Source organism: Letharia lupina, assembly GCF_014066315.1.
Source record: "Letharia lupina isolate WasteWater1 chromosome Unknown contig_22, whole genome shotgun sequence".
NCBI lineage: Eukaryota > Fungi > Ascomycota > Lecanoromycetes > Lecanorales > Parmeliaceae > Letharia > Letharia lupina.
Genome location: NW_023502991.1, coordinates 1,288,482 through 1,302,093, shown reverse-complemented (window position 1 = coordinate 1,302,093; position 13,612 = coordinate 1,288,482). Strand labels below are relative to the sequence as shown.

Here is a 13,612-nt window from a genome sequence, read left to right as displayed (position 1 = left end):
TAGGTATGATTGCCTCTTGGCTGGTCCTGTCCAGTGTAACCATCAATCGAGGCCACCTAACATTCAATGAAACTCAACACCAACCAACAATTTTCGAGGTGAACACTTTCATATCTAGATTAGTACCGCTGCTATTGACCTTCCTCGCCATTCCTTTAACATTGACACGCCCATTGAATCTACATCCAGGATCACTTCCGCAGCCAATCAATTTCCCATCATTCTCGAAATGCCAGACCAAACGAAGAACCCAGAGGGAACAGGTCCTATAACAGATGCCAAAGTTACAACTCAGACCCGGCTTCTTGACGGCCTCGCACGGTAGGTCTTCTCCTTACTGTGCCTGCAACCAAGCGATCTCACCCTTTCAAGCCCTTATTTGATAACGGCGACGACTCCGATCTCATTGTGAAATGTGGGGACCGCGCGGTACTACGTCCCCACTCAACTTTCTCCACAAACGCGTGCAAAGACGGGTTTCGGGTCCCCCTCAAACCACCCCCCACCTTGCCACCCCGCCTGCGAACACTGGTCACGGGAAGGCATTTCCCACGTCATTGAGCTGAAGGAAGACGATCCTGCTCCGCTGCGAGAGCTCCTCATAGCTTGCTACGCCTCCAGCGACGACGACACCGTCAGCGGCGACAACAAGCTCGACTCCAACGCACGCACGTGCGCCATGGCCGACGAATACGACATTGCGTTCCTGAAAACCCTCTCCGAGTGCATGCTCCAGGCGCAGCTGGACGGCCTCACGGGTGACGACATGCCGCGCTTCCTGCAAGCCGTGCGGACCATTGACACCACTACCCCCGGCTCGGATCCCGGTCTTCGCGACCTTGATGTCTGATAGCCTGCAGTGACGCCGTCTTCGTGCTTCCCCGGTTGCCATCTTGCCTCGACGGCTTTGGGCCTGTTATTGTCGGCTCGCGGAGGGTGACCGGCAAGGCTTCGTGCCTGAATCCGCAGCCAGGAGGTGAGCAATTTGCGGTATCTGACAGCATCATGTTGGAAGCTTGGCCTTGCAGGATCTCCCAATGGAGATTCACATTCGTTCGATGAGGTTCTGATGTTGATGGAAACCCACACTGGAATTGATACCAGCGTTACAGACCCCAGTCTACTAGTTTAGTTGCATCGGCGGAGTGTCCCAGACTTACGAGACAGCAGTTGGACTGAATGCTGCTTCTTAGCATCAGCGGTACACACTTTGTGAGATTGAACTGAACGCTTCCTAAGCAAAAGCAGCTTTCCGTAATCTAGGTATCTCTAGCCCCTGCCATGCGGTCGCTATGCAGCACAGTGTCCACCTCGATGCATATGTAGGTCGTTGCACATAATCTCATCATCGCACATAGTTCATCGTTTTCTTCTCGGCCTCGTCTCCCCCCAAGCATCTTCGAAGACCGTGGGCTTCTTGCCGACAACGTCCTCTTTGAAATTCAACTTCCGCACCACCTTGAAAGCTCCCGTTCCTTGACTCATGCTCTGTCCCATGATGATACACTCGCTGACCCCTTCGATCTTATCCTTCTTCATATGCCACGCGGCCTCAAACAAGTGATCTGGCGTCTTCTCAAAACTGGCAAGCTGTAGCACGCTATCTCTCATCTTGCTCAACCCGAAACGCGTTATGCCCAGCACTTCGCCTTTGTAGGTCATAACATCAGCGAGCAGCTGCATGTGCCGCGGGTCAATGTCCATGTCGCCCATCACGAGGCCTATCTCATCAATGATGGTTTTTCGCGCTGCTTCAATACCGAGGACGTCGCGCATTTCCATGACGGAGTTCGTCCTAGTGGCAAGTCCATTCACCCCTTGCGTTGTCATGCAATTGCGGAGACCATAACCTTCAACTAACAGGGCGTTCTTGCCATGATCGTCAGTCTTGATGATAGCACGGGAAGTTTCAGCGTATCCGCGGATGGGGATGTTAGGAAGGATGCGCTTGACGGCATTTACACGAAGGGAGAGCTCTGTGTCTTCTCTAGCGGTAGCCTTGATGGTAGTGTTCTTGGTGCCGCGCTTATACTTGTCTAAAGCTTGGATATCAATGCGGATGTAGTCCTTGTGACATCTGATATTGAGATGGTTCAGCTTTAACTTTTTCTGTCTCACGATCGCGTCCGTGACGTCTCGAACAGTGACGTCTAGTTGTAGACGGCCAATTGTTTCAAAATCTAGCTTCAGGGTTACATAGCTCCCATTAGGGGACCATGTATCTTCAACGTAGTAAATGATCTGCGTGGATGTCAGCGTTTGCCATGCGTATGATTAGAAATTGACAGGCACATACGTCTTTGATAAATGTCTGTTCTATGCGGGCCTTCACCACGCGGGCGGCAGTGATGCTGTCCTTACTATAGAGTTCGCAGCTGATGACAGGCGTACTGATAGTCCTCGAGGCGTTGATGATTTCTTTGATTCGCGGAACACCTTGCGTGATGCTCATGCCGGCCACCCCAGCAAAGTGGAAAGTTTTCAGAGTCATCTGCGTCCCAGGTTCGCCGATTGACTGCGCAGCGATGGCTCCCACCGCGGATCCTGGCTCCACCTTGGCTTTATCGTACTTTTCCAAACATGCCCCGATAAATGCTATCAGGGCTGGTCTTGATATCTTTGCAGTACGCTCCGCATGTTCCTTGGCTTCTTTCACTAAGCTAGATCAGCCTTGCTTTGGGCAGAAAGCACGCCAGAACTTACTTTCTCCCTGTGAGAGACTAGATCTGGGCATGTGATTTTTCCGAAGACCCTCAGATACCCCTAGTCGCTTGCGTGCCGCTGCTAGCTCATGGGCTTTTCGAGACACAAAATCTTCGATAGTCTGCAGGAAATCTCGAGCACTCTCTTTATCATCGATGGCGGCAACACTTCGATCAAGGTACTCCAAATCCTCTCCCATCAGAGACTTGCGTGCCAAATTTGTTCGGCGTGGTTGTAATTGGTCACTGCACATTGAGATTATTTCCCAAGGCAGTAGAGTTCGGTCTTTGTTGTCCCAAGTTGTGGCCTTATGATGAAGTTAGTATCTAGCACGGAATCACGCAAGGGAGAGAAAGCGACCGACCTCTGCATGGGTAAAGGTCCTTTCGAAATGTACAGGCTTCGCCTTACCCTCCATATCAAGGGGATCAAGCTTGTCGTCTCCGAATTGAAACTGAACAACATTCGAAGAAGAATTGCGCACGGTGTCGTCATATCTCGTCGACAAGTCCTCGAGTGACTTCATCAACCTTCGAGACATATAACCGGTCTCTGCAGTTTTGACGGCAGTATCAACCAGACCTACTCTACCAGATATGGCGTGAAAGAAGAATTCTGAAGGGGTCAAGCCTGAGAAGAAGCTGTTTCGTACGAATCCCTTTGAGGGCGGCTGGCGGGCGTTCTTTGGAAAGTGAGGAAGACTCCGATCTTGAAAACCATCTGGGACACGTTTGTCATCGATGATTTGCTGTCCCACAACGGCTACCATCTGCGAGACGTTGATGTTGGAGCCTTTCGATCCTGATGTAGCCATGATCATGGGTGAATTCCACCTGCTGAGCTCTGCAAAACAATGCTCTCCAGCCTGCTGTCGAACCTTACTCAAGATTCCAGAAATCAAATTCTCCATTGTCTGTTCCTCATCGCAACCAGGGGCTTTAGCAAGATGACCATGCTTGAATCGTTCGATAAGCGCATCACACTCGCCATAAGCCCCTTCAACGAGCAGTTTCTTCAGACTTGTAAGCTTTTCACCAGGATAGACGTCGCCAATACCGATCGAGAAACCCTGATTTGTAAGCCAGCGAGCCGAGAGTCTTGCCAGGCGGTTCATAGCTTGCACGGCAGCGTCTGGGCCAAAGTCTCTCATTATCACATAGAAGACTGAATCCTTCTTCCCTGAGCCAATAGTCGATTTATCCATAACCCCACACATGATCTCCGAGTTGCGTATGCAAAGCCAGCTATCGTTCTCATTCAGGTCGCGAGCTACCCCAGGCGTTACCCGGAACTGTCGACACGCTGCATCCAAGTTCACTCGGACTTTGCAGTCCTTGCTTGGGCGCATCATCACATTGAAGACCTGTTTTCCAGTCCAGAGCATTACCGGTTTCAGAATAGTTGGTGGAGGCAAGTCAATTTGCATGTTTCCCTCAACCATGTACAAGCAAATGTTCGAGAACGATTTTCGGTCGTAGAAGTTGTCCTTGTTGCTGAGCAAATACGAAGCAGTGATGAAATCTTGAATAGCAGAAATGATAGGTTCTCCATTCTTGGGTGTTGCTAGGTTATGCTTGACTCCCATCAATTCGATGGCCTCCGTACGAGCTTCTTCCGTCTGCGGTACATGCAAGTTCATCTCGTCTCCGTCAAAATCCGCGTTGTACGGATTGCATACGCACTCGTTGAGGCGAAACGTCCGATGTGGTCTGACCTTCACATAATGGCTGAGTATGCTGAGCTTGTGCAGAGAAGGCTGGCGGTTGAACAGTACAATATCACCGTCTATGAGGTGCCGCTCGACGATATCGCCTATCTTGAGATTTTCTGCATGGACATTCAGTCTACCGTACTTCAAGTACTGTTTGATGTCTGTGTCCTTCTTCCAGATGTAGTTGGCTCCAGGCCACTTGTTTGGCCCATTCCTCACGCGCTCTCGCAGTTTCAATATGTTGTACCGGGATGTCTTCTCGGGATATGTAAGGTTCTTCGCGACAAGCTCAGGGATAGCAACCTCATCGATCCCAAGATTTGGGTCTGGCGAAATGACTGTACGACCGGAAAAGTCCACACGCTTGCCAGATAAGTTTCCTCGAAATCGACCTTGCTTGCCTTTTAGCCGTTGGCAGAAACCTCGAATTGGCACTGCATAGCTATGTGGGGGCTGAACGCCGGGAGCGTCGCTGTTGACTATCATCGCGAGTTGGAGTTGCAGAAAGTCCCACTGCTCCATGATCGTTCCCACTGGCTGACCCGTCACAATCCCCTCGCCAAGGAGTGTATTGATGTGTACGATATCAGATATTTTGGATGTGAGGTCGTCCTCTGTTGTAGCGCCATCTTGTGGGACTGAAGGCCTGATACAGACGGGCGAAGTGGGAAAGTATTGCCATATGAACATTTCGGGTCTGCCTTCTGCAGGGTCCATACCTAAAAGCTCGCAATCTGATGCACTGATCTTCTTGAAAAGATTGAGGACCCGCAGAGGATTGAGATCATCTGCAGCTTTCATAAAATTCCTCCCCACGCCCTCGGCTACTTTTCGAGCAGCTTCGAATGATTTGTCAAATGCAATCTTAGCAGGTGGCGGTATCTTCTTCTGCGCTTTGGAATTGTCGAAGTAGCTGAATTGTTCGTGGATTATCCTCAAGGGATGAGTCCCAGCCTTCTTGACCCGTCCATTGATCTCATCGCAATAATAACAGGATCTGGTCTTCCGGCATTGCTCATTGACTTTCTTGCAAATCTGACTCTTCCGTAGATTGTCGATATTGGGTCTCCGCAGGTCCCGAAGGAAAGCTCGGCGGTCCTTCTCAGTAAGAAGCGTTCGGGCGCACCCCTACTATCTATCAGTCATCACATCTTTCGTTCTGGGCTGGACATATACTTTGCAGATGTTTTGTAGAACAGTGATGATTTTTTTGAGATAGCCGATGTGCAGGGCTGGAAGTGCGAGCTTGACATATCCGAAGTGACCATTGCATTTTTGCATGGGCTCTCCACATGTTTGACAGCATCCAACCTTGCCAGATATGCCCATAAGAGGATCGAGGGGGCCATTCGTCGCAGGGGCTCTTTCTCGAGCTAGATCATACAGCGCTCGATCACATACTTCGACGACACCTTGGTTGACTATGTCTTGGCTTGAACTAGGAGATGTCTTAGCATCGAAATTACCTGTTGAGTTTGGCAGCTCACGCGACTCCAAATCTGAGCTCCTTGATTCGTTTGGGCAGTGTATCCACCAACTGCTCCTTCACTGACTCAGTGGCAGTAGCCATGATAAAAGTCAATGACTACCCACGGTTGTGCCAAGGCGGGGACTTGGGATGAGCGTGAATATACATCAGTGTTGCTCAGAGCGCCGGTATTTCCAGGTATGTGTGGCGTTGCAATGATCCCGATGGTACGAATGTATTTTGAGCTTCGAGTCACAGCAACAAGTTTTGGCGGTAGTGGGGACCATCCCTGCAAAACGATCTGCGTGCCCTAACCCTCGGCTCCCCAGCTTTTGGTTTTGGCTACTCTACGGAGTGCGGGAGAATTATTTACCGGGACCCTTATTCACAGGGGGGCCTCACCAGGCCTCAAAGCAACGCCAGCTCCGTACCAGCTATAGAGTACTTTTACAACAAACATCGAACGTCGGATCCGGATTAAATCAAACCGATTTTAGTTGTGGTAAAAGCGAAGTTGCGTAACCTAACCATGAAAGATGTGTTGGTAAGGTACACCAAAGCTAGTGTTATTCCACTTATTACGCATACCAAGAAAGAAGCCAAAATCGTATTTCTGGTCATGAGATCGTCAAGCCGTCGGGTTCCTGCTCATGTTGCACAAGAATCGAGCCATAATTAATCCCTTCATCCGAATACCGCTGACGAGAACCTCTGACCCCTAAAAAGCCGGCCGTAGGCATCTTCATTACTTCGCTCACCCTAGGTCTTCTATGCGCGGGACAACAGCCTAGGGACCCATCCAACCACCGTCAATTCCTCCATTCACTCAAGCATCCTCTTGCTTTCTACAGTCTTTTTCTCAATCGTACCTTGAAGCCAAATTGCAGAACGAACCATCGATTCTGTACCTCCAACCCTTCACCTTCCTCTGATCCAAGCAGCTCGAACTGATGGTTACTTATTCCCAGTCAGCTCGGTGTACTAGTCCGCCCTCTAGTATAGCCTCTCTAGAGTGGTTACTCACATTGAAACGTCTCAATAACGTCGGCACCACTTTGTATATCTCCAGAAGGGAGATGTTCTTCCCCAAACATGACATGACCTATGACCGGCACCGAACTGCAAAGTATTGAGGAAGTGGAACATCAGCATTGTGTGCTCCTTGAGTTCTCATAGCAGGCAGCAAGGAGACAATGGAAGGAGAGAATTGACGGATTCCGCCGGTAGGGAAAAGTATGACCAACCGTAAGCAGCGCGCCTTCCATTCTCTTCATCTTTTCCGGGTCGCAAAGCCATCTCTCGGGCCTCCAGTCATCGCAATCCTCCACAAACGTCTCCTTGTCTCTGTGCGTAACCCACGCGCTCATACCGACCATGCGAGACTTGGAGGCCGCCGAGACGGCGTTGAGGATGCCGGAAGCCCCTTCATAGGCCGAGGTGGAGTCAATCACGACATCGATGGGTACGGGGGAGATAAGATGGGTGGAGCTGCTCGGATCGCTGACATCGCCGATGACGGGGATGACCACGTTCTGGACGAGGGTTTTGGCTTTGGCAGGGGTGCGGGCGAGACCGTAAATGGTGTAGTTGCAGAGCGGAAGAGAGACTTGGCGAGAGGGAGGCCAAGGTAGCCAGTGGCGCCAAGGATGAGGACAGTAGGCATGGTGGGGCTAATCGTTGGAAAGATGAGAAGTGGACTGGTATGAATTTGGGGTGATAGGAGATGTGTTTGTCCAAGTATGTTGTGGTATGCGAATGGTCAATTGTAGGAGGAATCAAAAAACTTGATGAGGACAGTATAGAGGAAAATGACATTTTTATAAAGTCGCGTGGCATGCCATCAGACCAGGTGAAACCGCATTAATAACTGCAGGTGGTGATATCTCCGATCTGTCAAAGGCCGATGCGAGCAATGAAGCGCAGTTAACATCAATATCTCCATATCTCCACACCTCCATATGTGATTTCCAAAATACCATGTTTGCCATCGTCATTGATTGGTTGGACATCTTTTTGACCTATGAGTGAGCATGGATTCTCGGCTTCATCTCCGCAACAGATCCCTTTCGTGTTCAGAATGACTGAAGATGATCCCCCTCCCTAAGCCCAATGGCCAACCTGTGCATAGAAGGGATGTAACAGTGAGCGTGAAGATAAAGTAGTGGTCGTCAAGTAAACTCATAAGGCTGAACCCGCACTCCCGTCTCTTAGGGCCCGTATTTAGGCTAAGATATCAGGGTGGGACTCGCCTGTTCTTAAGAGATTGCTCCGATTGGTTCCTTAAAATTGAGAGCTAGCTTAAGTCAAAACAAAAGCCGAGTACCGAGACCGTCAGGGTTGTTAAAGCTTCAACCCGACTGTCATTAGATGCTATCAAAAATGGAGGGTTTTGCGCCTATCAGCGGATCCAAGGGAGCGAAGAAAGCGCGAGAGAGTGTGTGAATGTTGCTGCTTGACTGCCCGCCTCTGAAGGCAGGACTCGGCAACATGACGAATGAGAGGATGGGCAGCAGGATTGGTAGGAACCAGATGACAGTCAGCCATTTCTACGACGCTGCTTCCATATCTCATAGAGCCGTCTTTCAGCGTACCCAAGGTGGAACAGATTTTTTTTCACGGAGACTCGCTCAGGGTGTGTAACATCCAGCGTGGCAAGTCAAATCCGAACTGAGCACTCATTGCAACTTGGTGTCTTTGGCTGAGCTTTCAGCTGGGTAAGATGTCTGCCTCAATGAATGATTGCTCAACGCCTATCAGCCGATCTTCGGTTGATTTCCATCAATCAGATCTCTTCTTCCACGAGGCGGCTCGTTGGGACCTGACATGTGCCTTTTTTTCCCGAAGTCGGCATCCTAGTTTGCCATGTGGGATGGATTGCCATGTGAGACGCAGGGTATTTCATGGGTCAGATGGCAATCTTGATGCTGTCATCTATACTAAGACCACTGTTCTGTAGCCTCAGATGGTCAATCTCTATTCCCGGGACTACTTGGCCCGTTCATCATGGCCAATTCGTTCGACCATCCTACCTCAACTATGGTAAGATCTTACCTTGGGGTTATCTCAGCTGATTCTATATGAGGCCGTGCTCCATGCAGTGCCGTCTCTATCGTTCCGCAGGCAGCATCAACGCCTTGGACGATGTATTAATCCTTGTCTCTTAGTATATGTATTGTCATGTGCACTCTTTCGTCTTCCTCTACACTCTTACGCATTCTCTTACCTCTGAAAACGAATTGCGGTCGTTTCTTCTCCTGAAACTCTCGCTTCATTGCGCATACTATAGATTGTTTTGTTCTTTTTCCCTTCTTTTTCCCTTCTATACCTCTTCTTGAATAGGTTGGTATTATGCTCTTCCACAGAGCTCGTACCTTGGTTACACACCTGGTCATTTTTGACGCCGGCACATTTGTAGCGGGACTTGCTCAACAGCAGACGAACGGTAGAATTGAGATAGCCCATTCCTCGTCTCTGAGCGCTGATGAAGAATTGCATAGGCAACTCATCGCTCGGAACCTCTTTGGGACCTATACTCCCAGTATTTCTGACAGACAACGTAGAATCAACTATCTTTCTCGTCTGAACCTTGGAGACTAGACTTCTGCATAGTCCCTGCCCAATGGCTTCCCTTAGAATACTATGGACTCAAATAACACCAATCCTTACGAGAGATCGCCAGACACTGGTTGGTCCTATGAACCATCAATCACTTTCTTGCAGAGTTGACATTGCGCAGGTGTATATAAGAATTACAACCTCACTATCGAGCGTGCATTCCTCGCTCCTGATGGTATTAGACAGAGCATGATTATTATCAACGGAGCTTATCCTGGTGTAAGTCTAATTATGCTCTGGCTGAAATAAAAAGTTCGGCTAATGTGAACAATAGCCGATGCTCGAAGCGAATTGGGTACTTCTTTCGGAAGCTTTCAAGTGAAGCGCTAAAATGTGACAACTTTCAGGGCGACTGATTCAATTTCACCGTGAATAATTAAATCTCTGATCCCGAATAAGGAACAAGTTTGCACTGGTAGGTGACGAATATATGCATGCATGATGTGCTTTGCTAACTGTCATCTCGGCATGGGTAAATTGTACAGTGCTCTTGCGGTGGAAAAGTTTTAATCATGATTCACTTAGATTACTGCAAAAAGAAACCCAGTATTATGGAGTACCGTCTGTCGGTCAATGCCCTATTGCGCCTGGTAAAAGTTTCATCTACACTTTCAAGGCAGACTTGTACGGTACTTCGTGGTATCACAGCCAATACTCCGCGCAATATGCTGCGGGCATTGCTGGACGTAAGCCGGCACCGAACACTTAATGGTGGAATTCCCCTGACAAGAAACAGCTACGATCATATATGGACCTTCCAACGCACATTACAACATAGATGTTGACCCGGTCGCTGTGAGCGATTGGTACCGCAAGGAATACTTTGACACCGTTCAGGCAGAGGTGATGGCAGACGGGCCTCCGCCACCATCTGACAACAACTTGGTCAACGGAAAGGGAGACCTCAATTGCATCGTACCGAGTAACTGTAAGACCGTTTTTGCCATTGTTGTCTCACCTACGCAGTCAGCTCTTTTAGATGTACTCCGGTCCTTTTCACATCAGGCGCGCATACTCCTCCAAAGAGGTATTTCCGCAAGTTGTGCCTGCGACTCGACTGGTCTAATCCCACGCTCCCATCAACTTCCAGGTCTTGGTAGATGGTCACATATCTAAAATTCCCGTAGTGCCTCTCGTGATTTGGGGCCAAACAGTATTATGGCCAACGCCAATAAAATATTACTCTTTGGTGGTCAGGGATCACTCAAGGATCTGTTCTGCCCACAAGGCACATCCACAGCATTCCATGACGTGAAATCGAGCCCGGCTGCTGCGATCCTTCTCTCCAATGCCATGCCGTCTTTCTCGAAGACGTGCAGACCCTTGGTGCCGCCGAGTCTCGACTATTCGGGCACGAAGCCGACCTCTTGTTCCCTCCTGAAAATCTTCTAGCTCCAGATGTTGTATATCATGACAATCCAATCATTCAGGGGACTTCGATCTGCCTCCACCAGCTTTTAAGGTATCTCTCGAACTTGGAAGAATGCGGGTTGAAGCTTGAACCTGCTTTTGGACAGATCGTGGAGACGGCCGGATTTCGCTCCGGCATTCTATCAGCAGCTGTGGTGGCTTCGTCACCTTCCATACAAGAATCTATCGACCATGGTGTGGATGCGTTTCGGTTAGCTTTCTGAACTGGCTTTCAAAGCGCCGTCTATTGCGAGCGATTATTAGGCCGCTCTTGGAAAGATCATCCGTGGTCTTTGGTTGTATTTAGTCTAGGCAAGGATCAAATGTTGTCGCAGCTGCGAAAATTCAGGAACGAAGTTAGTGTCCGGATGATGCTGTCGAAGAAAAGCTACTTACACAGATAATAGTCTGGCTGTAAATCACTCAATATTGCAGTGATATCGGGCGATGTGTGCATTACCTTGTCCGGACCAGGACCTGATTTGATCAACCCATTCATGTGATTTTGAACGAAATCCTTTCGACGTCGGACTTGAGTTTCACAGTCTTATCCCAAAGTTATGGCTCGAGGCCAGAGACCCTTCATTGCTCCGGGACCGTTTCTGCAGAGAATGTTTCGAACATCACAACGAATTGGGTCCGCGGAGGTGCCCTGGTGAGGAGACAAAAGGCCCATCTGTTCGCCGACAAGGGCGAGAAACTAAGACCATTTCCAAAGGAAAATGCTCTACGAAACGATTTTCTCCCGTGTCATCGAACACTCCGAAGAGTATCAAACATTAGCGTCCATCAGCGTTTCGGAATCCAGTGGTGAAGCTTATGGATCGTTCAAGATATCTAGCCGTTCCAAGACAGAAAAAGGAATCACCTTGCCCACCTTTACTGACACCTTGTTGTACGCGGCAGGATTTGTTGCGAACACCAGCATCCGTGTGACCGATGCCTGTATCTGTGAGGAAGTTCAGTCTGTCCGGCTACTCTATGGGAAATTGATTACGACGAGCCTATGACTGTTTATCGCAGCCTCTTTGACATCGATGAAGGCATAGTATTAGCCGATACCTATGCGTTGGATTCGACTGGCAGAATCATCGCGGCCGTTGAAGGTATGCATTTCAAAAAACTTATCCTATCATCATTCAAGGCAGTGCTCGAACGCATCATCGGGAAATCCAAAGTCGGAAAAATACCCTCAGCTGCTGAAGTTCTTCCTGATTCGTCCGATTCGCCACCGATTCAAGAGTCCATCAGTACCCGAAGACGGTATTTTGCGACAGCAAAACATCAAGGCTAAAATCACCCGTATTATCATGGACTCCTGTGAGTTACCGGAGGCTGAGGTGAACGCTAATAAGAAGAAAGATCTCAAGACTTTGGGCGTGGACTCGTTGATGATACTAGAGTTTGTTTCTGCTGTCAAAAAGGGTTTCCCGGTCGGTCAGTAGAAGAGTCGGCATTGATGCATTGCTCAAGCCTACATGATCTTGAGAGCGCCATTCGATCTGCTTGCAGCACGCCTCCTCCTCAGACGCCGGACGACACGAGCTCAACTGCAACTACTGATCCGAGTTCGGATATCAGCGGCTTGGGAAAGACAGAAAAGGAACCAAAGGGCTAAAGCCCGAAAGGCCCAAGAGCCCAAGAGCTGAAAATGGACGGCTCACCGGTCTCACTTGAGTAAGGCGACTCCACAAGTGCTTCGCTCTATCTTTTCCATGATGGCAGCGGTCTTTGTAAAATGTACTCCGAAATGCACGACATAGGACGCGATACGCATGGTTTCTCTAACCCTGGTTTCTTCGAAGCCGACGATCAACCTTCCAATTTGGTTCTCATGGCGGCACGTTACGCACCACATATAGACGCCTCAGCAAAACGTCCCGTCATTCTTGGAGGTCAGTAGCTTGCACTCCAGTCTACATCGCTCCCTTGTAGCTTCCCCACAAGTTCTCCCACCTGTGATTTAAGTATCCTGCCAAGGCTGTTGATGCTTACAGTTTTACTTTTACTAGGGTACTCCTTTGGGGGCGTCGTGGCGTTTAAGCTGGCGCGGCAGTTCTTCTAGGAGGGCAAGCAGGTCAAAGGCGTTGTTTTGATCGATTCCCCTTACCTATTCGATCACAAGCCGCTCCCGAACGCCATCATTGCCCATGTCACGAGAGCGGGATCGACGAATGACTCTGGAAATGCATCTAGACAGCGCGTGTCGGCCCAGTTCCAGAGCAATGCAGCGTTGCTGGGAAAGTACAAGATGCCGCGGACAAGTGTTGCGTATGCCAAGGTCATCATGCTGCGGAGTCGCGAGACTCTAAACGGCGAAAAGTTGTGCGGTGTCCGGTATCCATGGATCAGTGACCAAAGAGCGCGATCAGAGGCTGTCGTCGCAGGGGAGAAGCTCGTGGGGCAGAGCATTCAGGTACTAGACATACCAGGCAACCACTTTGAAGCTTTTGCGCCTCAGAACGTAAGTCCCCGTCAGGTCCTCTTAAAGCCCCCAAGGCTCTAGCTGTCACTTACAAGCAATGGTAGACTATAAGCTGATCGGCCATGCCAAACCGATACAGATTCCCAAATTGTCCCAGCAACTGCAGAAAGCTTGCGAATCGATTGAAGCCAGTTGATTACGGCAACACGGCAGAGACCACGACACGTCGGCAAGCGGATCGTGGCCTGTATTCTAGATGCTCCCGGCGACAAGTGTCACT

At 49.5% G+C, this 13,612-nt stretch overlaps 3 protein-coding genes across 3 annotated transcripts; 2 read left to right on the top strand and 1 right to left on the bottom strand.

Moving 5' to 3' along the window:
* Nucleotides 1–66: 66 nt before the first annotated feature.
* HO133_006051 (uncharacterized protein) lies at nucleotides 67–850 on the top strand (the record flags this gene model as incomplete). Its single annotated transcript, XM_037296954.1, has 4 exons — nucleotides 67–98; nucleotides 190–321; nucleotides 373–408; nucleotides 622–850. The coding sequence occupies 4 exons, from the start codon at nucleotides 67–69 to the stop codon at nucleotides 848–850; spliced, it is 429 nt and encodes a 142-aa protein (XP_037148135.1).
* Nucleotides 851–1,359: 509 nt separating this feature from the next.
* HO133_006050 (uncharacterized protein) lies at nucleotides 1,360–5,984 on the bottom strand (the record flags this gene model as incomplete). Its single annotated transcript, XM_037296953.1, has 6 exons — nucleotides 1,360–2,241; nucleotides 2,297–2,655; nucleotides 2,704–3,010; nucleotides 3,068–5,542; nucleotides 5,591–5,852; nucleotides 5,902–5,984. The coding sequence occupies 6 exons, from the start codon at nucleotides 5,982–5,984 to the stop codon at nucleotides 1,360–1,362; spliced, it is 4,368 nt and encodes a 1,455-aa protein (XP_037148134.1).
* A 1,133-nt stretch (nucleotides 5,985–7,117) lies between these two features.
* HO133_006049 (uncharacterized protein) lies at nucleotides 7,118–7,910 on the top strand (the record flags this gene model as incomplete). Its single annotated transcript, XM_037296952.1, has 2 exons — nucleotides 7,118–7,509; nucleotides 7,727–7,910. 2 exons carry the CDS (start codon nucleotides 7,118–7,120, stop codon nucleotides 7,908–7,910), a joined length of 576 nt encoding a protein of 191 aa, XP_037148133.1.
* Between the last annotated feature and the right edge of the window lie 5,702 nt (nucleotides 7,911–13,612).